The 23,445-nt window shown below is 39.6% G+C and overlaps 1 protein-coding gene across 6 annotated transcripts in view; it reads left to right on the forward strand.

Annotated features, from left to right (window-relative positions):
- The window catches only part of PLEKHA4 (pleckstrin homology domain containing A4), a 2,050,101-nt gene that overhangs the window by 1,838,902 nt on the left and 187,754 nt on the right, over positions 1 to 23,445 (forward strand). For all 6 annotated transcript variants that reach the window (XM_044059475.1, XM_044059472.1, XM_044059474.1 and 3 more), the window contains one exon: positions 2,524 to 2,712. In XM_044059475.1, the coding sequence (XP_043915410.1) occupies positions 2,524 to 2,712 (189 nt within the window). The remainder of the gene's footprint in view (positions 1 to 2,523; positions 2,713 to 23,445) is intronic.

Raw genomic sequence — 23,445 nt, forward strand, 5'->3', positions numbered from 1 at the left:
GTGGACAGTAGTCTCTCCTTTGATAATCACATCGCCACAGTGGTCAGGAAATCCTTCTACACGGCTCACCTCATCACAAAAGGTTTCTCGTCCAGAAAAAAGAGGTCATTGTTCCCCTCTACTCATCACTCATTAGACCCACTGATTCTAAAGACAACCACAAAGCATTCTATAGCTATGTCAAGAATCTCAATGGCAACACTCAGATCTGCTTTGAGTTACAACACAATGGCACAATATACAGAACCAACTGATATTGCCAACATCCAGGCAGATAGATTCGGTTTTAACTTTACCCCCCTGTCACCACCTAAAGGGCCCATCTCTATACCAGAAGAATTGCAAAGTTCCTGTAATCATGGCTGCACAGGTAAAAACCACACTCTCCAAAGCCAAGAACACAGCATCCATGGGACCTGACAACATCCCAGGCTGCGTTCTATATGAACTACAGAGCAAACTGGCACCCCACCTAAGTACCATGTTCAATAATAGCCTCACCTCAGGCTTTGTACCCACTGCATGTCGCACAGCAACGGTTATCCCACTCCTCAAAGGGGGAGCCACCACAGGCCCTGGGAACTACTGCCCCATTAGCCTGATGAGCCTGGTCTGTAAGCCATGGAACATATCATCATGGAACTTATAAACAAAGACATTGGTAATCTCCAAACTCTGGACCCCGCCCAGTTCGGGTTTGTAAAAGGCAGATCATGTCTCCTAAACCTGATAGACTTCTTTGAAGCAGTAACCAAAGCCGTAGATGAGGGTAAGGTGGTTCACACAGCCTATCTAGATCTTGCCAAGGCTTTCGGCACCATCCTCCACTCTGGAATTATAGATAAACTCACTAAACTAGGTATAAATCCCTATGTCACAAGATGGGTTGCTAATTGGCTTACTGACAGAACCTACACTATGAAAGTAGCAGACTCCAAATCCGACTTCAGACCAGTGACAAGCGGAGTACCACAGGGTTCAGTCCTGGGTCCTCTCCTGTTTGGTATCTACTTCTCTGAAGTACAGGTTAACACAGATGGTCTTTGGCTAGTGAAGTTCGCAGATGACTGCAAACTAGGAACCATAATCAAAACTCCTAACAATGTGGACATCCTACAAAAGGGCCTCCCTGAGACAGATGCCTGGTGTCAAAGCCATGGCCTCAAGCTCAATGCCAAAAAGTGCATTGTCATCTCCTTTGGTAAAAACTCTGTACCCATGAACTACCACATAGGCGGTAGTAAACTTAACACCAAAAATGTGATACGAGACCTTGGTACACAGTAGTCTCTCCTTTTGATAATCACATCGCCACAGTAGTCAGGAAATCCTTCTACATGGCACACCTCATCACAAAAGGTTTCTCATCCAAGAAAAAAGAGGTCATTGTTCCCCTCTACTCATCACTCATTAGACCCATTATAGAGTACAACGCCCCTTTTGGTATGTACCTCACAAGACATCTACAACAACTGGAAAGACCACAGAAATACCTCACAAAGAGGATTACTGGCTTCAAACAGATGCCCTATGCAGACCGTCTCAAAAATCTCCAGCTTTACTGCTTCACATATCGCCTACTCAGAGGCGATCTCTGCCTAACATACAAAGCTATGTCAAACCCAGAGCTGTTGGACATGTTCCACTTAAAGAAATCCCAATCCCTCCGAGCTACATGCTCTAGGGACCTAAACCTTGTCACCACAATAAACAGAACATGCTGGAGGGATAGATTCATATCCCAGAGACTTCCCATACTCTGGAACAAGCTACCTATCTATATCAAACAAAGCTCCTTATTAGCACTCTTCAAGAAAAATCTTGATGATTGGATGGGAAATAGGAAGTTCACCCCGGGGATCACTTCTGTGGCTCTGCTCGACAGTGGCACAGGAAAATAATTTTCTTGTGTGGCGAAAGCCAGGGTATCTTTTTGGCTAGGCTTATATAGGCCCTAAGGCCAATAGCCTAGTACCTACCTATGAACCTATGAACCTATGAACTATAACCAGCTGCAGTGAAAAGTAAACTGGTTTAGAAGAAACGCGGTTCAGATAATCTACCATTGACTAATCGTTTTCAGCGTAAAGTCTATCTGTTTGCCTACGCCATTGTCCCATTTTACCACATATGCTTGTAAGACTTTACTATGTAGAAAGTTCCACATTTAGCATAACCCTCTCATGACCACAGTGGGATGTTAGTTGATATGGGTTTGAGCCTGCATGAATTATATATATTTTCATTAATTTATTTGTCTGGCACTGAGGTAAGAAAAGGGATAAACCAATCACTGAATGTGACTGATGGTATTTAGTGGCTATTCTGATCAATTTTATTAGTACATCACTTAATTGCAAGATACTTAAAAATATTGTCATAAAGCAACAGACTACAGTTCAGGTGTGTGCTAAAACAGAATATTTGGAATTGAGCTATGTCTAATTTAGGTATTTCTACATTAGATATTTGTTCACTAGCCCTAACTGTAGCTACATTCTTGCTGTTTTATTTCCACTGTAGCCTCACATAGGAAATGGTACAGATACCCTGAGTCGGAAAACTCGGATGAGTGCAGAAGAGCAGCTGGAGCGGATTCGAAAACACCAACAAGCTCAGATTTATGAGCGCATAAAATCAGTCACATTAGGACAAAGACGGACCCCAGAACCCCAGCAGGGTAGTGCCAGACACCAAGCCAGCAACAAATGTGTAAGTATCTTTCACTTCAACTTCACTTCAGTTATTACTGTTGATGGAAGGCACATAATTTATTCTCTGCTTACCTGATTTAGTTTGTTAAACAGTGACATTTCTACTAACAATTACAGGTTAAATCTTCATGCCTTTCTTCAGTAACAAAAGGGCTGCCATTAAAGGTAAAGCCTTTTTTGCCACTAACCACAGGGAGCCAACTCCATTTTCATTTCTCAGTACTTCTGCATATATTATTTGGTAAAAGATGCAAAAGGCTGTATGATTTCCCCTAATCTGCGATACTTTAGACTTCTTCCAGGCCTCAGTTTCCTAATTCGCTGCTTGCTTCTGTGGTCAGGTTTTATTTTTAATGCTAATGATAATGTTTTACAATATACTTGTTCAACTGTTTTTTAACAACTATAATTTAGGAATTTCCATTAGTTTAATCTAGATCCAGATTGTCTGTGATTCCATCTTGTATTATATTTCTACTGCCACTGAAGGCAGGTGTTCCATATGTAACTTTGGCTTGTGGTCTTTCACTTAACTCTTCTTAATTGCTCTAATTATGAGCACACTATCATTGTATATAATTGTGTATAATTTTACTTGTACTGAATATGATTACAACTCTGTGATTACTACATTGTCAGGCAATGATAAACTACCTGCGTACAAAAATTTAATGGTGAATGTTCTTTTTATTGGACTGAAGAGCTTTTCTCCTTGGGCCTTCACTGAAAACAGGCTCTATATGGCCCAGTGGACGTTCCCAGTAAACAAACTGCAAACAAACATAATTGATGGGCAGGAAGTGCTTGCTCTAGGAACCTAGAGCTTTAGAGGACCTAACAGAAAATCTGATTCCTTTGTATCAGCCCTCATGCATTATGGTCAGCAGTGGCATGTTCTTGTCCAGACTTTTCATAACACATCACATTTGAGGATCATGGGTGTCACTAAGGTTATCCCACACTATTGCACCCATAGTCTTGGACTGACTTTAGACTAATGTCTCTTATCGGACAGTCACAGAAATATTTGAGAAAAATCAACTATTTAAGAACATTACTAAATACCGAATTCTTACTGACACCCAACATAGTTTTAGAGCCAGTCATAGCACAGTCACTGCAATCTATACACTGAGTTATAAAATATTACAGTCAAAGAGAAACGCTCACTAAGGAATCAGTTTTTAATGATCTCAAGTGTCTTTTGAAAGCGTGGACCATGCTATACTTCTTATGAAATTCAGTGTTCTTTGTTTCACACCTAAAACTTTATCCTTATTCAGCAATTATTTGTCCTACACGACCACTACATTTAAGACTGGTGGTAAACAACCTGAAAGGTCACCTTCACTTCATGAATAATGCAAGGGTTAACGCTTGTTCTTGTATTATTTTGTTTGTAAATGACATCACAAACAACATACATCCCTCTGTAATCGCCCTTTATGCTGATTATATTACTCTCAGTAGAATGGGTCCAGCCGCAGCCCACATTTAGAAAGATTTACACAAAGCTTTTTCCCTGTTATGCAATTGGATCAGAATTGAGCACCTTAAACTAAACAGTGCAAAAAAAAAAAAAACAGCCACTGTGCTATTCAGTACCTATCAAAAGTTAGCAAGATGTGAACCTCTGACCTAAGTAAATCCAGATAAGCATCAAATTACACAAGTAACACAATGTAAGTGCTTAAAGCTTTCCTTAGACTCCAGTCCATCATTCAGATCCCACACTGACAAAAATACCACCATAGTCGGGAAAACCTTCTGTATGGTGCAGTTAATTTCCAAGGAAATATCTTCAAGATTCAAAGAAGTCATACTACCACTGTACTCTTCCATTATCTGACTCATCATTGAATACAGTGCCTCCTTTGATATGTACAAACTCAACCATGTCCTTCAACTGAAAAGCCCCCCTAGATTTCTAGCACTGAAAATTAAGTGCCTTAAATCTTTCAACTACAATGACTGATTAGCATACCTTTCCGACTACACTGATTGATTAGCATGCTGGTCCGACTACAGTGATGGATTAGCATCCCTCTCTGACTACACTGATTGATTAGCATCCCTCTCCGACTACATTGGTTGATTAGCATGCCTCTCCGACTACACTGATTGGTTAGCATGCCTCTCTGACTACACTGATTGGTTAGCATGCCTCTCCTTATATTCAGTAGCCACAAGTGCATTGAGGTGACTGTGTCTCACTTTTCTAGCCATGAAAGACCCAGTCCTATTCAACCTCCTATTCCTTTGTAAAACTAGTGGCTCTACATACACCTGTACTAAGTCCCTAAATCTACGCCAGCAAATAAACAAGACATGCTGGGGATACTGATTTCTATCTGAATTTGTTCATAGTGTATGGATCAAACAGAGTAATATTTTGGGTACCTTTATGGATGCTCGTGAGGCTTGGATGGGTAGGCACACCTTTACACCAGAGTGCTGCCTGCTCAGTCTGGGAGGTGAGCACTATTAAGTGCTTCAAATGGTGGCAAGAACTTTTAAGTTTGTTTGCTTAAAGGTGTACATGGTTAGCCATGCTATGGTCTCCATGATCACTTGTCTAGTGTGTTCCTATGTAAAGCATGGGCAGTTAAAAAATTCTTACTCCATATATTCCAACTGCTTTCACTTCCATGCTTGGTATACCCTTTTAATCTATGTATTCATTCCTCATGTTTAGTATACACTCCCCACTGTTACACTAAATTTCTCTGAAAACACTTGGAAAATTCAAACAATTCTAATAATTTGTCACTTTATTCTTCTCCCCCCACAGACAAGCACCACTGCACTTCCCTAACAAAAACAAACAGTTAACTGTCACAGCTTAGTCTGAAAAACTACTGTCCTATCTTGAAAATTAAGGTAATAGTAAAAAAAACACCCACTATAGTCTTCATACATAGGAAGACAATGCCTGGACTTTTCAAAGACATCTGTTATCAATTGAAAGCCCTGTCACTGTATTCTGTCTCCTACAGGTTGCTAAGGGGCGACCTGTGCCTGACTTACAAGGCAGTCTCTGACCTGGCCCTGATGGAAATGCTACACGTTCATAAATTAAACTTCATGAGGGTCACTCATGCCAGGGATCTTAACCTAGCCTCTGACATGAACAGGTCATATACACACACAATGCCTGCTGCAGAACAGCAGAGAATAAATGGTCAGCCAGATAAAATCCACAAAAATAATCTTTTATTAAAACTTAAGCACTTTCTTTCCAAATGTTTAGATGGAACTTCTTTAGAACTGAGCAGGTCATGTTGGAGATATAGATACATCTCCCAGAGACTGCTACTTCTCTGGAACAAGCTTCCAATTCACATGAAACAGACCCCTCCCTGACTCTTTTCAAACGCAACCCAGATCAATGGATGGGTGACCACAGATTCACTCCTGGGGTGGCACCCATGTCCATTTTGGACAGAGGAAGTCAGTATTAATTACCATAGACCCTTAACTCTGCGAACTTCACTCACCTAACCACAGACAATTGGGGCTAATCGGGATAAATATGGCTAGGCTTGTAAGTGCCGTTAGCCTAGTAACCTTCTATGAACCTGTGAACCTATGTTGATTCCTAACATAGCTGAAAAGAGTTTTCATAAAATTGTGCCGGCCAACTGGGACCACCTCCCATAGACTGTTAGGAAAATGGCAGCCTACGGCTTATTACTTAGCCAAAAAGGACCTACCACTGCAGTTGTTTCATGAATGAGGGATAGATATTCTTCCTTCTTCATAAAACTATTAACCCACACATTAGTTTAGGAACTGTTCAGAGAGATGGTTTCAAAGCAATGAAAACCTTGTTAAATCACGCCATTAATTAGTGACTTTTTTCCTTTGAAACTGGTGATACTTCCTCCTGTAAATATCTGTGTTTAGGAATTTCTCAAAATCAAACCTTTTTTCAATTACTTGATGACCTAAGTAAAAATTCACTGTAACCCAGCTCTGATGGATCCCATTGCCAAAGCTGCTGTCTATGGCTCTAAAATCTACTTTGGCTTAAATAGTTATATTTCTAATACAATCCCTGTCTGCGCCACATATAATGAGAAATTTAAAAACAAATGCCTGTGGTAGAAATTAGAATACCAATATAAATTATAATAAGAGGAAAAAAACTGCTTAATGCCTGTAAAAAGTCTCATTCTACCTACCTTAAGAGCACACTTAAGCAAACTAGCAAAGAGCTTCAGGAACCATTATGAAGCTCAAAGCTGAGTGTAAACTTAAAATATCCACTAAAACCAAAAGTAAGTAAAAATCTTTCTATAACTATGCCAGGATGTTAAGAACTAACACCCAACAAAGTTCAGAGTCTGTTCAGGATAATACTGCACACTCTAACCCAATTGAACTAGCTAATATCTTGTATGGCAAATTTAGTGCAAGTTAAGGCAATTCCACAAATCCCACAGCCCCTGCCCTCCTCTTTAATTACTATGGAACAAATTCCACAAATCCCACAGCCCCTGCCCTCCTCTTTAATTACTATGGAACAAATTAAGATGTTAAGAATGCCTCATCCATCTGCCTTGATAATATACTAGGTAGCCATATTAACAGTACTAAATGTAGCCTGTCTGAACCCCTACTTAACCTTTTTAATCTAAACCCAAATGTAGCTGAACCCCTACTTAACCTTTTTAATCTAAACCTTTCCACCAGTTCCTTTCCTGAGGCTGGAAAAGGCCATTGTAATGCCGTTAGGCAAGGATGACTCAACCATTGACCCTGATAAGTACAGAGGCATTAGTCTTGCTAGGTTCATATGTAAAGCTCTGGAATGTATTATCTCTGACCACATTAATCTGGACATTGAAAATCCCTTAACCCTGGACCCTCATTTGTTCAGCTTTGTCAAAAGAAAGTCCTGCCTCTTCAACCTCATTAATTTCTTTGGAAAATTCACCAAAGCAGTGAACAGTGGTTATACAGTGCATGCAGCATATCCAGACCTGGCCAAGGCCTTTGACACTATTCCCCATGCAGACATTACTGACAAACTTGTAAATCTGAATATAAATCCATATGTTGTGTGGCAATTACCTAACTGGTTGTCTGACAGAACCCACATTGTTAGAGTCACAGATACAATTTCTGAAAACAAAAAAAGTTACCAGTGGTGTACTACATGGGCTAATGTTGTACCTTGTTCTATTTGACATCTATTTCTCAGATCTTCAGGCCAAGACTCCTGGCCTATGGTTATCTTTGTTTACAGATGATAGTAAAGGGATGTTGTTATTTGATCAGCCACTGGCTCATAGCTGCTCCAGCATGGTTAAAATTGGTACAAGGACAATGGTCTCAAACTACATAGTTCATTTTGCGAAGCAAAACATTTTCACATGCTATATAGACAGCGCACCCCTCCAATCAGATGTTGTAAGGGATCTATGCCCTCTTGTTGATAATTACTTAACTTTGGACCACCATGTCTCCACAGTAACAACAAATATTTTGTATAGCTTAAGTCAGCAAGGAAGTTCACGCAGTACTAGCGTCCAGTCTATTAGCCACTTTCATCAAAAAGACTTAATCAAAATACAAATTCACAGTAAGATATACTTCTTTTAAATGCCACGCCCATTTAACAGTCAATTATTCAATTTAACAATCAATTAATAGAAATAATTAACTGTTTAAACTTTCTTAATATACACTCTTCTATTTCTTAAAATACATTTAAAATTCACTGCATCATTGAATCCAGGGCTTCTATCTGATCTTAACTTTATTTGCCAAGAGGCTTCTTTTTGCTCCAAATATGATTTAAAGTCACCTCCTTTTAACTCTAACTGCCCTGTTCAATGACTGAAAAAAGACATTTTTTAAATTAGGATACTTTAAGGTGTGTTTATACAAAGCACGTTTTGTATCTTTCGAATATAATTACTGATGCTCCTTAATGTCTCCACAGTCATTTAAAAAAGTTTCTGTGTGGCTTATGTAATTTCCTTTAGATCCAAAGAAGTCTTAGTTCCCCTTTACTCATAAGGAACCTTGACGATTAGATGGGAGCTAGGAAGTTCACCCCAGGGATCATGTCAGTAGCCCTGCTAGACAGGGGTCCAGGGAAGTAAATATTGTGGGAAGAAATATCCAGGGAATTATTATGGCTAGGCTTTTATATGCCCTAGGGCCAATAGCCTAGTACCAACCTATGAATCTATGTCATCAGAAGAATTACTGATTATAATGCAGCATTTTGCACTTATTTGTATAAACATATCACTGTGCTTGGCAGACAATACACATACATAACTAAAAAGATCAGCGGCCTCAAAAATCTTACTTATCAGGACAGACTGGCAACCCTGTCTCTGTCCTCAGTCTCTTATAGACATTTCCATGGAGACCTGTGTCTAGGCTTCTGAACCATGAAGATCCAGCCCTGTTTGGCATCTTATTCCTTCACAGAACAAATAGTGTCACAAAGACCTGGTTAAAGAGACTGAACCTTCATCAACAGATAAATAAGACACACTAGTGTGATAGTTTTATATCCCAATATTCCCCATCCCTGGAACATGCTTCCCCTACATGTCAAACAGAGTAGCACCCTTGTCACCTTCAAGGTAACTCTAGATAACTGGATGGTGCAGCCTCACATACTGCCCTGGTTTATCTTGTCTTTTCCTCCTTGAGTTGAGACTAGAGAGAACTTCTGAATACGTTTTTAGCAGTTAATATAGACAAACAAATCTGTACATATGTAAATGTATAAAGATACACTACTTACATAATCCTTAGCAGTGAACATAGACAAACAAATCTGTACATATGTAAATGTATAAAGATACACTACTTACATAATCCTTAGCAGTGAACATAGACAAACAAATCTGTACATATGTAAATGTATAAAGATACACTACTTACATAATCCTTAGCAGTGAACATAGACAAACAAATCTGTACATATGTAAATGTATAAAGATACACTACTTACATAATCCTTAGCAGTGAACATAGACAAACAAATCTGTACATATGTAAATGTATAAAGATACACTACTTACATAATCCTTAGCAGTGAACATAGACAAACAAATCTGTCCATATGTAAATGTATAAAGATACACTACTTACATAATCCTTAGCAGTGAACATAGACAAACAAACCTGTACATATGTAAATGTATAAAGATACACTACTTACATAATCCTTAGCAGTGAACATAGACAAACAAATCTGTACATATGTAAATGTATAAAGATACACTACTTACATAATCCTTAGCAGTGAACATAGACAAACAAATCTTTACATATGTAAATGTATAAAGATACACTACTTACATAATCCTTAGCAGTGAACATAGACAAACAAATCTGTACATATGTAAATGTATAAAGATACACTATTTACATAATCCTTAGCAGTGAACATAGACAAACAAATCTGTACATATGTAAATGTATAAAGGTACACTACTTACATAATCCTTAGCAGTGAACATAGACAAACAAATCTGTACATATGTAAATGTATAAAGATACACTACTTACATAATCCTTAGCAGTGAACATAGACAAACAAATCTGTACATATGTAAATGTATAAAGATACACTACTTACATAATCCTTAGCAGTGAACATAGACAAACAAATATGTACATATGTAAATGTATAAAGATACACTACTTACATAATCCTTAGCAGTGAACATAGACAAACAAATATGTACATATGTAAATGTATAAAGATACACTACTTACATAATCCTTAGCAGTGAACATAGACAAACAAATATGTACATATGTAAATGTATAAAGATACACTACTTACATAATCCTTAGCAGTGAACATAGACAAACAAATATGTACATACGTAAATGTATAAAGATAGACTACTTACATAATCCTTAGCAGTGAACATAGACAAACAAATCTGTACATATGTAAATGTATAAAGATACACTACTTACATAATCCTTAGCAGTGAACATAGACAAACAAATCTGTACATATGTAAATGTATAAAGATACACTACTTACATAATCCTTAGCAGTGAACATAGACAAACAAATCTGTACATATGTAAATGTATAAAGATACACTACTTACATAATCCTTAGCAGTGAACATAGACAAACAAATCTGTACATATGTAAATGTATAAAGATACACTACTTACATCATCCTTAGCAGTGAACATAGACAAACAAATCTGTACATATGTAAATGTATAAAGATACACTACTTACATCATCCTTAGCAGTGAACATAGACAAACAAATCTGTACATATGTAAATGTATAAAGATACACTACTTACATCATCCTTAGCAGTGAACATAGACAAACAAATCTGTACATATGTAAATGTATAAAGATACACTACTTACATAATCCTTAGCAGTGAACATAGACAAACAAATCTGTACATATGTAAATGTATAAAGATACACTACTTACATAATCCTTAGCAGTGAACATAGACAAACAAATCTGTACATATGTAAATGTATAAAGATACACTACTTACATAATCCTTAGCAGTGAACATAGACAAACAAATCTTTACATATGTAAATGTATAAAGATACACTACTTACATAATCCTTAGCAGTGAACATAGACAAACAAATCTGTACATATGTAAATGTATAAAGATACACTATTTACATAATGCTTAGCAGTGAACATAGACAAACAAATCTGTACATATGTAAATGTATAAAGGTACACTACTTACATAATCCTTAGCAGTGAACATAGACAAACAAATCTGTACATATGTAAATGTATAAAGATACACTACTTACATAATCCTTAGCAGTGAACATAGACAAACAAATCTGTACATATGTAAATGTATAAAGATACATTACTTACATAATCCTTAGCAGTGAACATAGACAAACAAATATGTACATATGTAAATGTATAAAGATACACTACTTACATAATCCTTAGCAGTGAACAGACAAACAAATATGTACATATGCAAATGTATAAAGATACACTACTTACATAATCCTTAGCAGTGAACATAGACAAACAAATATGTACATATGTAAATGTATAAAGATACACTACTTACATAATCCTTAGCAGTGAACATAGACAAACAAATATGTACATACGTAAATGTATAAAGAATCACTACTTACATAATCCTTAGCAGTGAACATAGACAAACAAATCTGTACATATGTAAATGTATAAAGATACACTACTTACATAATCCTTAGCAGTGAACATAGACAAACAAATCTGTACATATGTAAATGTATAAAGATACACTACTTACATAATCCTTAGCAGTGAACATAGACAAACAAATCTGTACATATGTAAATGTATAAAGATACACTACTTACATAATCCTTAGCAGTGAACATAGACAAACAAATCTGTACATATGTAAATGTATAAAGATACACTACTTACATAATCCTTAGCAGTGAACATAGACAAACAAATCTGTACATATGTAAATGTATAAAGATACATTACTTACATAATCCTTAGCAGTGAACATAGACAAACAAATCTGTACATATGTAAATGTATAAAGATACACTACTTACATAATCCTTAGCAGTGAACATAGACAAACAAATCTGTACATATGTAAATGTATAAAGATACACTATTTACATAATCCTTAGCAGTGAACATAGACAAACAAATCTGTACATATGTAAATGTATGCAACCCTCTATACTGCCTACCAAGCTGAGCGACACAAATGGGAGTCAGAGAAAAAGTAGCCATCATTGATGTCTGGTCAACCCCTTACAGACAGAACGTGTTTAAAGTGGTGAAGCCAGGCATGCAGTACTAGTGCATTGATGTCTGGTCAGACGTGTGGTCTGTAACTAGTTAACCCCTCACAGACAGAACGTATTTAAAGTGGTGAAGCCAGGCATGCAGTACTGGTGCATTGATGTCTGGTCAGACGTGTGGTCTGTAACTAGTTAACCCCTCACAGACAGAACGTGTTTAAAGTGGTGAAGCCAGGCATGCAGTACTGGTGCATTGATGTCTGGTCAGACGTGTGGTCTGTAACTAGCTAACCCCTCACAGACAGAATGTGTTTAAAGTTGTGAAGCCAGGCATGCAGTACTGGTGCATTGATGTCTGGTCAGACGTGTGGTCTGTAACTAGTTAACCTCTCACAGACAGAACATGTTTAAAGTGGTGAAGCCAGGCATGCAGTACTGGTGCATTAATGTCTGGTCAGACGTGTGGTCTGTAACTAGTTAACCCCTCACAGACAGAATGTATTTAAAGTGGTGAAGCCAGGCATGCAGTACTGGTGCATTGATGTCTGGTCAGATGTGTGGTCTGTAACTAGTTAACCCCTCACAGACAGAACGTGTTTAAAGTGGTGAAGCCAGGCATGCAGTACTGGTGCTCTGATGCATCTTCCATATTCCCAGCCAAGCTGCAGTAATGTGAGCTTATTGGCAGGACAAGCATACAGCACGGTGCTATGATGCATCCTTCTGAACTCCAAGCCCAGCAACTATACCAGATCCTGTTCAGTCAGCACCAGGACATGTCCTTGCTTCAGTGTCAACTCTAATGCATCTGACACACTTGACTCCAACACCATCAGCATTGAGCATATCTCGGACATATAGGTGCTTGATGCTGAGGACTCATCACCATCTACAGTGGCAGCATGCTAGAGCTAGTTCTCGGGATCATCCTTGGTGTTTGAACCATTTGTTCTGATCCCTATCTCAGGTTGTTCCAGATCATTGATGTCAGGGATCCCTTCTTCAATGTTGCTCACTTTTGTTTTAGAAGGAGAGGAGATGCCTCCAAGGGGCTTTTTTTTAATATCAACAGATTCCAGATTCACTTTCAAGACAATGGAGAGGAGGATAGCCTCCCCACCAGGCTGTTGACAGGACTTCCATTGGTGCTGGCTCTATTCCATGATGGCATTCTATCCACTCTTCAGTCCATTCATCATGGCTCCCAGTGACAGAGTAGACCTATAGGCTTTGAGGAATTCCAGCAGGTGCATGCTCAATCTTCTGGATGCTCTGATCAGTCACAGCTGGACATCCCTAGGAAGACACTTTGTAAAAGGAGACATGTTGACTCCCCTTAGAGTCTCTCACTTCAAACGGGGTCTTAGAAGACTGCCCACAATTCCCTACTGAATATGTCATTTTTGGTGATGTCCTAAAATTAGTGAAGGAGAGGAGATATTGGCCATCAGTACCACCCTACCAGGATGAGGACGCACTCACCAAAGTGTATGGCTCTGTGCCTTCTACCTCATGAGTGGTCTGTCCCATGGATTGTCTTATAGATTTGGTTGCCAGGATGGCATGTCAGGAATCTGATACACCTAAGTTGATTTCCTGCAAACTGGATAAGGTATTATGTCCACCTAAGGATAATCAGGTTAATAGGTTCTCTGTTGGATTTAATGATTTTTTGCAGCAGCCACCAAGAATGAGCTCACATATGAGTCTACGGCTGTCCATGCCCTGAATAAAGAATATAGGGTGAATGACAGGATAGGAAGGTATGTCTATGCCTCTGGCACATTTACCCTGAGATAATTAAATTACTTAAACCATACAAATCACTTATAAAGGACCTATCTAAAACTATGGATACTTTGAAACAGCCTATCAAACTGGATTCTACTAAGCAATTGCAGAGCACCATGAATGATATTTTTAAAATAACTAATCGACTAATCTCTTTGTGCATCTGTTTCACAATGCAGCTCATGGAGCTGAAAAGGCAGCAGGGACTGGTATAACCATTAAACATCATGCAGTGCTCCATCTGTGAGAACTGCTTACTACTTCAAGGTGTCCTTCATCAATGCTACCTTTAGTTGCTCGACCCTTTTGGTCCTATGGTAAATGAAAAGCTAGTAAGGTACAAACAGGGTAGGAAGATGCTGTCTGCCATGGGAGTCAGAGCTGAAAACCCTTAGAGATCCTTCAGTAGACATCATATAGGTTCCACATCCCTTTGGTTTTAAAATCCCAGTCTCAACCCTTTGATTCTTCCTCACATGGTAAATCCATGGTCATAAGGGTCTACAGAACTAGGGATGCAGGAAACCCTTTTCCAGGAAACAGAACCATCACTTCTGAAAGCTTGCCCAACTGCCCAACTCTGGTGGCACTTGGGAGGGCACTAATTTCTCCAACCTGCTTCATGGACGGCCATCACATAAGACAACTGGGTGTGAAAAATCATATCCAGGGACTATACCATTGTATTTTTCCAAAAAGCAGCAGAACATGGGTCACCATTACCAAATATTGTACTCCACCACTTGCAGTTGGCCCTTTAAGAAGTGTCCCTCCTCCTTCAAGAAAGAGTCATCCTGGAAGTCATACCAGAGAGACTTAGTAATCTGCTGAAGATTATTTTTAATTTCGATAAAGGACAAGGTCCTCAGGCCAGTTTTAGATCTCAAAGACCTAAAGCAGTACATAAAGATGACCCCCTTCGGAATAGTTATACTGTCAGTAATTTTGTCCTGTCTCAGGGCAAATGACTGGATGTCTCTTCAGGACACCTCTCTCTGCATAAATATCTCATGGAAGTCCAGAACATTTCTGCTCTTTCAGATAGGAGCCAATCATTGTCAGTTCAAGGCCTTACTCTTCAGTCCCTCCACAGCTTCCCAGTCATTACCAAGTGCATGGTAGTAGTCACAGCTCATCTAAGACTCAAAGGGATGTGCATTTTTCCTTATCTAGACAACTGTCTCCACACTGCAACAGACAAGGAATCATTATTGTCAGCCAGAGACTACTTTTTATAGCTCTGCTTATATTTAGGCATCTCTGTAAACTATCAAATGTTACAACTACAGCCCTTGCAACAGATTATAGGCCCCACCAGCACTGCTGGTTTTCAGGGCTCTGGGTATTATGGTGGTCTCCATAGCCATGGTTGAATATGCCAGGATTCACATGAGGATACTTCAGTGGCTGCTTTCCACACAATAGTCACAACTAGCTGACTCCCACTCAGGCATAATACACTTAACTCAGACTTGCAGGAATCAATTAAACTGGTGGTTGACTTGCCCAGATGCTCCAATAGGAAGAACATTTGTAACACCCTCCACATCAGCAACAGTGACCACGGATGCCTCCTCTTTGGGGGTGGGGCATTCCAAGGGGAGAATCATCCAAGGAGTTTGGAAACAGTCAGAGGCCTTTCTTTGCACCAGTGTCCTGGAGATGAGAGTGGTTCTGCTAGCACTACAGTAATTTCAGGACCTCTTGTCTATATATGTGAAAGCTATAAAATCAGACATGTCGGTAATCTGGTACGTCAACAAGTGAGGAGAAACCAAGTCCTGCCCTATCTGCAGGGGAGATCATGTCAGACATGTCAGTAATCTGGTACGTCAACAAGTGGGGAGGAACCAAGTCCTGCCCTCTCTGCAGGGAGACCGTGAGAGTGTGGAATTGGGCACTCGATTTGAGTTGATTTCTGGTGACAAGTAACATAATGGGGAAAGTGCAGCTAGTGCACAGCCTTTAACAGGTCTAGCCTTATGACTCACAAGTGGTCCCTAAATCTGTTAGGGGCTCAACAGATTTTGAGACACTGGGACCAGTCTTGCTGCGACTTGTTTGCTTCTCCCACCAATACCAAGTGCAGAAGCTACTTTGCCATAAATCCCCCAGAGGGGTAGTCACCAAGGGATGCTCTAATTTGTCATAGGATCATAGGAGAATACTAAGCTGTCGACCCAGAGGTAATTTCAAGTTTAGTCATTTCATCCCAATGTGATACCATAGAAATGGTAGTCAATACCCAAAATTGCATTTAGTAATGACTGCCCATGTTCAGGAGGGTTGTGGGTGCTATTCCTGGTAAGAATTTACAGTTCCGCATCCACTCATCCAGGTTGCTTTAGAACAGTGTCATAGAGGTGCTCAGTTTCACATGAATAGGTAGCCTATTCCAAAGACATGGCAGTCACTGGGAGATAAATCTGTCCTTCCAGCATGTCCTAGTTAAGTCGCAGGCCATATGTAGGTCCCTGAAATGGGTGGTCCTAGTCCCATTTGATTTACGGATATGCAGCAAGTTCATTTTGGGTCTGAGATTGCTCTGTAAGGCAGGCATAAGTCTCTCCTAAGAAGTCTATATGATACAGAGTAAAGTGAAAGGGACTTTAGTTAGTCTGTGTACGGCATGTGCTGGAGTCCCTTGATCTTCTTTGTTAGAAACATCTGAAGTCTGTCCATTTGCTGCAGGTGCTTTGTATGGTACATGCCAAATGGGGCATTATATTCAATTATAGGACGGATCAGTGCCAGTATAGAGGGGTTATAACCTCTTTTACTCTTGAGGGGATGCCTTTACTAATCAAGTGTGCTATGTAGAAAGCCTTCCTTACTTCAGTAGACACATGGTGGTCAAAGTTTAGGTTGAGGTGAACTTGTGAAGCCAAGTCCATTACCTCTTTGTGGGTACTTAGGGTATTGTTGATTTGATAGTGTGAAAGGACATTGTTTCTGCTGAAGGGAATGGTGATGCATTTCTTTGCATTCAGTTTCAGACCGTAGCTAAGACACCAGTCATTGGTCTCCGTAAGACCCTCCTGAAGACTACTGACATCATTTGCAGATTCATTAACTGCACCCAGTTTGCAGTTATCTGCAAACCTGGTCAATCACAACCCCTTAGTTTTGATCTGAACTTCTGAGAAGTATTACCAAACAGTAGGAGGCCCAACACTGACCCCTGTGGCATCCCGCTGGTAACAGGTCTGCTGGCTGATGTGGAGTCACCCACTTTGATAGTGTGTGTCCAGTTTGTGAGCCAGTTAGCAACTCATCTTACAAGGAAGAGGTTTACATTCAGTTTGCTAAGTTTATTAGTAATGCCTGAGTGTGGGATTGTGTCAAAAGCCTTTGTCAAGTCGAGGTATGTTGTGTGCACAGATTTGCCCTCATCAGTGGCCCTGGTCACATTTTCAAAAAAATCCACATGATTTAGCAGGCAGGATCTGCCCTTGACAAAGTCAAATTGGATAGGATCCAGGGTTTGGAGGTCATCTATGTCTTTATTTATGATGTCCATAATGATAAGTTCCATGGCCTTACAGATGAGGGTGGTCAGACTTATGGGTGTGTAATTCCCTAGGTCTGTTGCTAGGCCACCTTTGTGGAAGGGAATAACTGCTGCTGTTCTCCATTCCAGAGGAACAAAGCATGTGGTTAGGCTTTGATTGAAAAGGATACTTAATGGTGATGCTAGTTCATGTTTTAGCCTATTTAGAAGACAGCCTGGAATGCCATCTGGTCCCATAGAGGCTGTGTTTTTCGCCTTGGACAAGGCTTTGGTGATCTGTTCTTCAGATATGTAGGGGGGGGTTGTGGCAAGGTTTGTGATAAATTTGGAGGGGATAAGGGGTGAATATTTCACCAAACTTATCCGCTAGCAGGTTTGCTATCTCTGTGGGGCCAGTGTGTGTGATACCATTGGTCACTGGTTCTGCACATGCTTGGGTCCTGCCTTTTAGGTTATGTATATATCTGTAAAAGGCTTATGGTTATCCTTGGCTGAGCTATCTAAGATTTTCTCAAAGGGGCTCTTAGAGGTTTTGACAAGTTGTCTTATTTGCCTGTTGAGACCGAGGAGAGTGCTTTTCCATTGTCGAGGTCTCGCCTTTGTTTTCATGGACAGCAACTATTTGCATTTATTGTAAAGTTTGTTGATGCTGGATGTCCACCATGGAGGCTTGCTTTTACTCAGGGCTCTGGCATTGATTCTTTTTGGGACAGCCAAGTCTATACACTTATGCAAGTGATTGTACAAGGTTTTAGTGTAAGCTTTGATATAGTTACCACTTCCTGCTGGAAGTGGGGCTCAGAATGCATTTATACCTTCACCTAGGAGGGTATAGTTTGTCTTGGTGAAGTTTTTTAGTGTGATTTTACCCTTTATGAGTTCTGGTGTTAGTGTAAGCTCAAAGGTGACTGATTTCTGGTCAGATTTAACTAATGAGGGTCCTACAGTTGCGGTAGTGCAGCCGTTTCTCTTGTTAGTGAGGTCCAGATCTAGTATGTTTGTTCCTCTTGTCGAGGTATGAACAATTCATTCCAGGGCATTTTAATTAATAAGTCAAGGAACTTTTGCCATAACAGGTTAGGGCTAGTGTAGGTTTCCCAGCTGATGGTGGGATAATTGAAATTCCCCATAACCAGAGTGTTCAGTAATATTTGGATTGTCTCCACTTTGGTCAAGTAGACTTCATGACCCATGGAAGGAGATCCTTAATTGGCTATGACCTGAATGGAGGTCTTACCCACTGTAACCTGAATGTGGAGAAACTCCATGGAGTTGTCTAGTCTAACTAGACTGGAGGTGAGTTTATTTCTAATACAGATAGAAACACCACCTCATTTGGTTCTCACATGTTCATTCTGAAGGTGTGGAAGGTGTTGTAACCTTGCAAAGCCGGGGTACATTCTAAGGCCTTGAACTAGGTTTTTGTGACTGCAGAGTCATCTACATCTTCCAGTGATAGAAGTGCTTCCAGGGTGTGCAGCTTTTTGGTTTAAACTCCTAGCATTTAAAAGTATGACCCTTATTCTTGTTATGATTGGCAAATTTCATGTTGGTAAGTTTGTTTTCGAGACCTTGCCTAAAAAAGGCACTATGGGGGTGGCAAGAGCCTTTGCAAGCAGCAGAAAGCCTAGAGGTGCCAGGTGCAAACTGTATCTGGCAATGCGGTGAGGCTTGTTAATCATGGCTTCCCAGGCCAACAGGAACTGAATCCCCTTTGAATAACACCAAAAACTAAGCCAATTATTGAAATCAATCATTTTTTGTTTATACTGTGACATTGTTAAAGCTAAGGGTAATATGCTGCTCAAGGCTAGGGACATACCTGCGCGGGACACATACTCAGAGAGCTCAGCCATGTGTCTCTTCATATAGTCCAGTGAGGTATGTCTCGGTTCGTTCAGTCCAACATGAACTATGACAGAGTCATAACGGTACTTGTTGGTGAGAGACCTGAATGCTTGCATGATCTGATGAATCTTGGCACCAGACAGACAGCTGACAGTGACTTTCTTCTTGTCCAAATTGGTGAGTGGGACATCCGTGTGTCTCACTACTGAGTCTCCAATAACTAGAAAATTTGTTTTTTGACTGTTAAGGCTTACAGGCTTGGTAGGTGAGACTGGCGTTGCTATGTGTCGTGTTGCTGTGGGAACTGTGTGAGTTGTAGCAGTGTTGTGTTTTGGAGGTCTCTGGTGTCTCGGTAGGTTTTTTGAGAGAAACTCCATGTATGTTAATTTTTGTGTCAGATGCATACTATGTGTATGACTAGTGTTACTATGTGCATGTGTAGTGATGGATGGGTGGACAACCTCTTCCGTGTTACTGTTTTGATTGCGAAACAGCATGGATTCAAGATTCTTGGTGTAGATACATCTCTTGCATTCTATACTGCAGTGAGTTATTAGTAGAAAGTTGTCAGTGCACATGAGGCAGTTGCTACACTTCCTCAAGAGACCCGAGTCAACAAGGTTGGCAGGAGAAACAAGGGTGGTCCAACTGTTCATAATGCTAGGCTGAAGACTGTTGTCACTGGGAGGGGGCTTTTCAGAATCGATCAAGGAGGAGCTCAGTGGATGGATATTTCTGTCTGTTTTTTTTTGTTTTGTTTTTGGTAATTCAGCAGCATTCAGCTCACTAGCAGTATTTCTTTGACTGGGGAAGAAGACTACACTAATATGCTACAGCTTAACTAAGGGAAAACCTGTTGAATTAACCTGTGTGGCTATGGAGCACAGTTGTGCGGCAGTGCATGATGCTCAAACAAGCAGAAACCTGCTTAAATACCAGAAGCTAACAACTTGAAAAAAACTTTAAAAAAGTTCAAAAGGACCAATGAGGATGCTTATTCCAAGCCCTAGTCCAGCCACTTTTCACCAGACAGGTTCCAGTCAGCACAATTCACTCACTAAAGTGCAGAATGGCCCCTTCCAATCCAAGATGGCGTGGAAAACATGCTCAGAACAAGCAGCCACTGCAAACAGACCCAGATGCAGCAAACCTGTATCTGGATTATGCTACAGCTATTAGCTACATAGTTTCACTGGGAACCACTAGAGAATGTTTAACACAGCATAACAATAGCAGTGAGACACTAAAAAGAACTCATTTAAAACAAAAGGAAACCAGCAAGGAGATTCTAAAGAATGATTTAACAGCTAAGAAATCAGTTATTATAACACTGCTTGGCAGGAAAACCAGAACAAGCAGAACAGATTGCTTTGCAACAGAGAAAAACACAAGCAAATACTTAACAAACAGTGAAAACAGCAATAACATGCACAATAAGGCAGACAATTGCAGTAAAACAGTGTAGAGTAGTACACAATATATAAAGACAGTATTAAAGTAGGCTGCAGACAATAAAAAAGTGTAGGACAGTTTAAATAAACATAAAAAAAAACAGGAAACTTGATTTTTTGGAAGCTTAGAAGCCTCTAGCCATTTGGTATCACAGCTCAGAGTTGTGGTTTGTAGCCCACCCCAGTACTGCTTGGTACAAACAAGCAGAAACCTGCTCAAATGCAGGGCTTAAATACCAGAAGCTAAAAACATGAAAAAAACACTTTAAAAAGGTTCAAAAGGACCGATGAGCATGCTTGTATTCCCCTAACCTTCTTTATGCCTTCCTCCTATTTTGCTGAAACACAAGTATCTACAGAAAGCCTGAACCTGCAAATTGGATGTAATACGTATTACTCCATACTGGCCCAGACTGGTCTGGTATCCACCTTCCCAGGCCTCACTTGAAGAGGTCTCCATGGCTTCCATATCCACAGCTGGATCCCCTCTATGTCCATGCAGATAGCCTCATCATACCTTTTCAATCTCAAACTAACTGCATGGTTTCTCCAAGTCCATTAATGGCCAGATATACCTCCTTATCATAGAAAGTGGTCAACATTTTGTCTTTCTCTCAGAAGCAATCTACTCATATGATCAATACAAGTAATTTGAAGCATTTTTCAATTTAGGCCACCAGTAAAGGGTTGGACCCTTATTCTGTTTCTGTTGCAGAGGTGATACAATTTCTTTCTTAATTATGCAATTCAGATTCCAGTTACTCTACCATTAAGATTAGTTTCTATTTTAAATTTTCATCCCAGATATCAAAACACTAACCTTTCTTCTTTGTTGACCAGTTAATGACCCAACTTCTCCAAATGACTTGAATTTAGTCGTGGAAGCCCTAATAAAACCTCCCTTTTAAACATCATCATCTGCTGCAGATCTAAAGTTTTTATCTTGGAAAAATCCTTTTTCTGGTAGCTATCACTTCAACCAGATGAATTTTGGAATTTGATGCATTGTCTTCCATTGCACCATACCAAATTTTTATAAGGACATAGCTATCTTGAGACCCAGACCAACTTTAATTCCTAAGATGGCATCAGAATAAAATCTTAAACAACCTATAAATCTCCTGGTATAAAAGATGTTCAACATTCTTTTTTTGCCTCTAACAAATTAGGCATAAAAAAATTCTTAACAGACAATGTCCAGATGGCCTTTGTTTACTCTAGCATTAATAAAATTTTAGTTATGAGATTCCACTAGGTCTATGGCAACTTCCACTGCCTTCTTTATGAACTCCTTCATAGATGATATATACACATTAGAAACTTGGTCTACCTTGTACACCTTTTCCAAGCACTACAAATTGGTCATTGTTTTCCAAGCACTACAGATTGGTCATTATTTACAGAACCTGGGCCTAATTTGGTGCTTCCGTTCTGAAAGGTAACCTGTCATAATTTGACATGAGATTATCAGATGGTTTATGATTCTATTCCAATGATAAGATTAGATGGAGAGATGAAATAGGGAACAGAAGTTCTGTACTTACCATGACTGGATCCTTTTCACCAAGTCTTTCCAATATGACATGTGTCCTCCATCCTCCTTCCAAATTGTCACTTTTCTGTAATGAGATTATGAATCATGTCTAATATGTGTCAACTTATTCAGGTACTCCCAACACCTTTAGAAACTGAACAGGAAATTCAGTCTGAGTGGAATAGAACCACAGGGGGGTAATGGGAAAGTTTTGAATGTACTTGCGGCACTGGAGCACTGCCTAATGGACAGATTAGAACTGACAAGTGACTTGGTACCCAGCTGTCGTACTGGATGGACTTGGATGAAACGTATCCAGCATTAAGGTGAGCACATAACTTCCATTTCTTCTGGATGAGTGTGTAAACTGATATAAAATTTGCATGAGGTGATACAGAGTACTAACAAGGGGATTCTTGCTAAGGACTGATTCTAGGCTTTGCATCTGGTGAACTCAAAAATCAAATCTTCTTTGACCATCTCTTTCTATGTAGTCCTACACTATCATATCTGAGGATCTCTGTTGTCGATATATTACTGTCTATTCTTGATTCCTTTACTGCCACTGTTGCCATCATTAAGGTGTCGGGGTAGTATGTACTTACTTCTGATTTTTTATAGCCCCACTCTTTCGGAATACATATATCTACAAACCATACATCCCCACAAGCAATGTTCAAGTCTGTAGATCTATAAATGTCATATATTTCCAATAACTAGTCATCTTTGGTCTTAAGTCTCTGTTGATGGCAGAATCCCACACTACTACAGTACGGAGCACTGTTACTGTCACTGTGCAATACACTTCCAAACTGCCAAATTTCAAAG

This window comes from Protopterus annectens, chromosome 17.part0 (assembly GCF_019279795.1).
Source record: "Protopterus annectens isolate FY-2018-M chromosome 17.part0, PAN1.0, whole genome shotgun sequence".
NCBI lineage: Eukaryota > Metazoa > Chordata > Ceratodontiformes > Protopteridae > Protopterus > Protopterus annectens.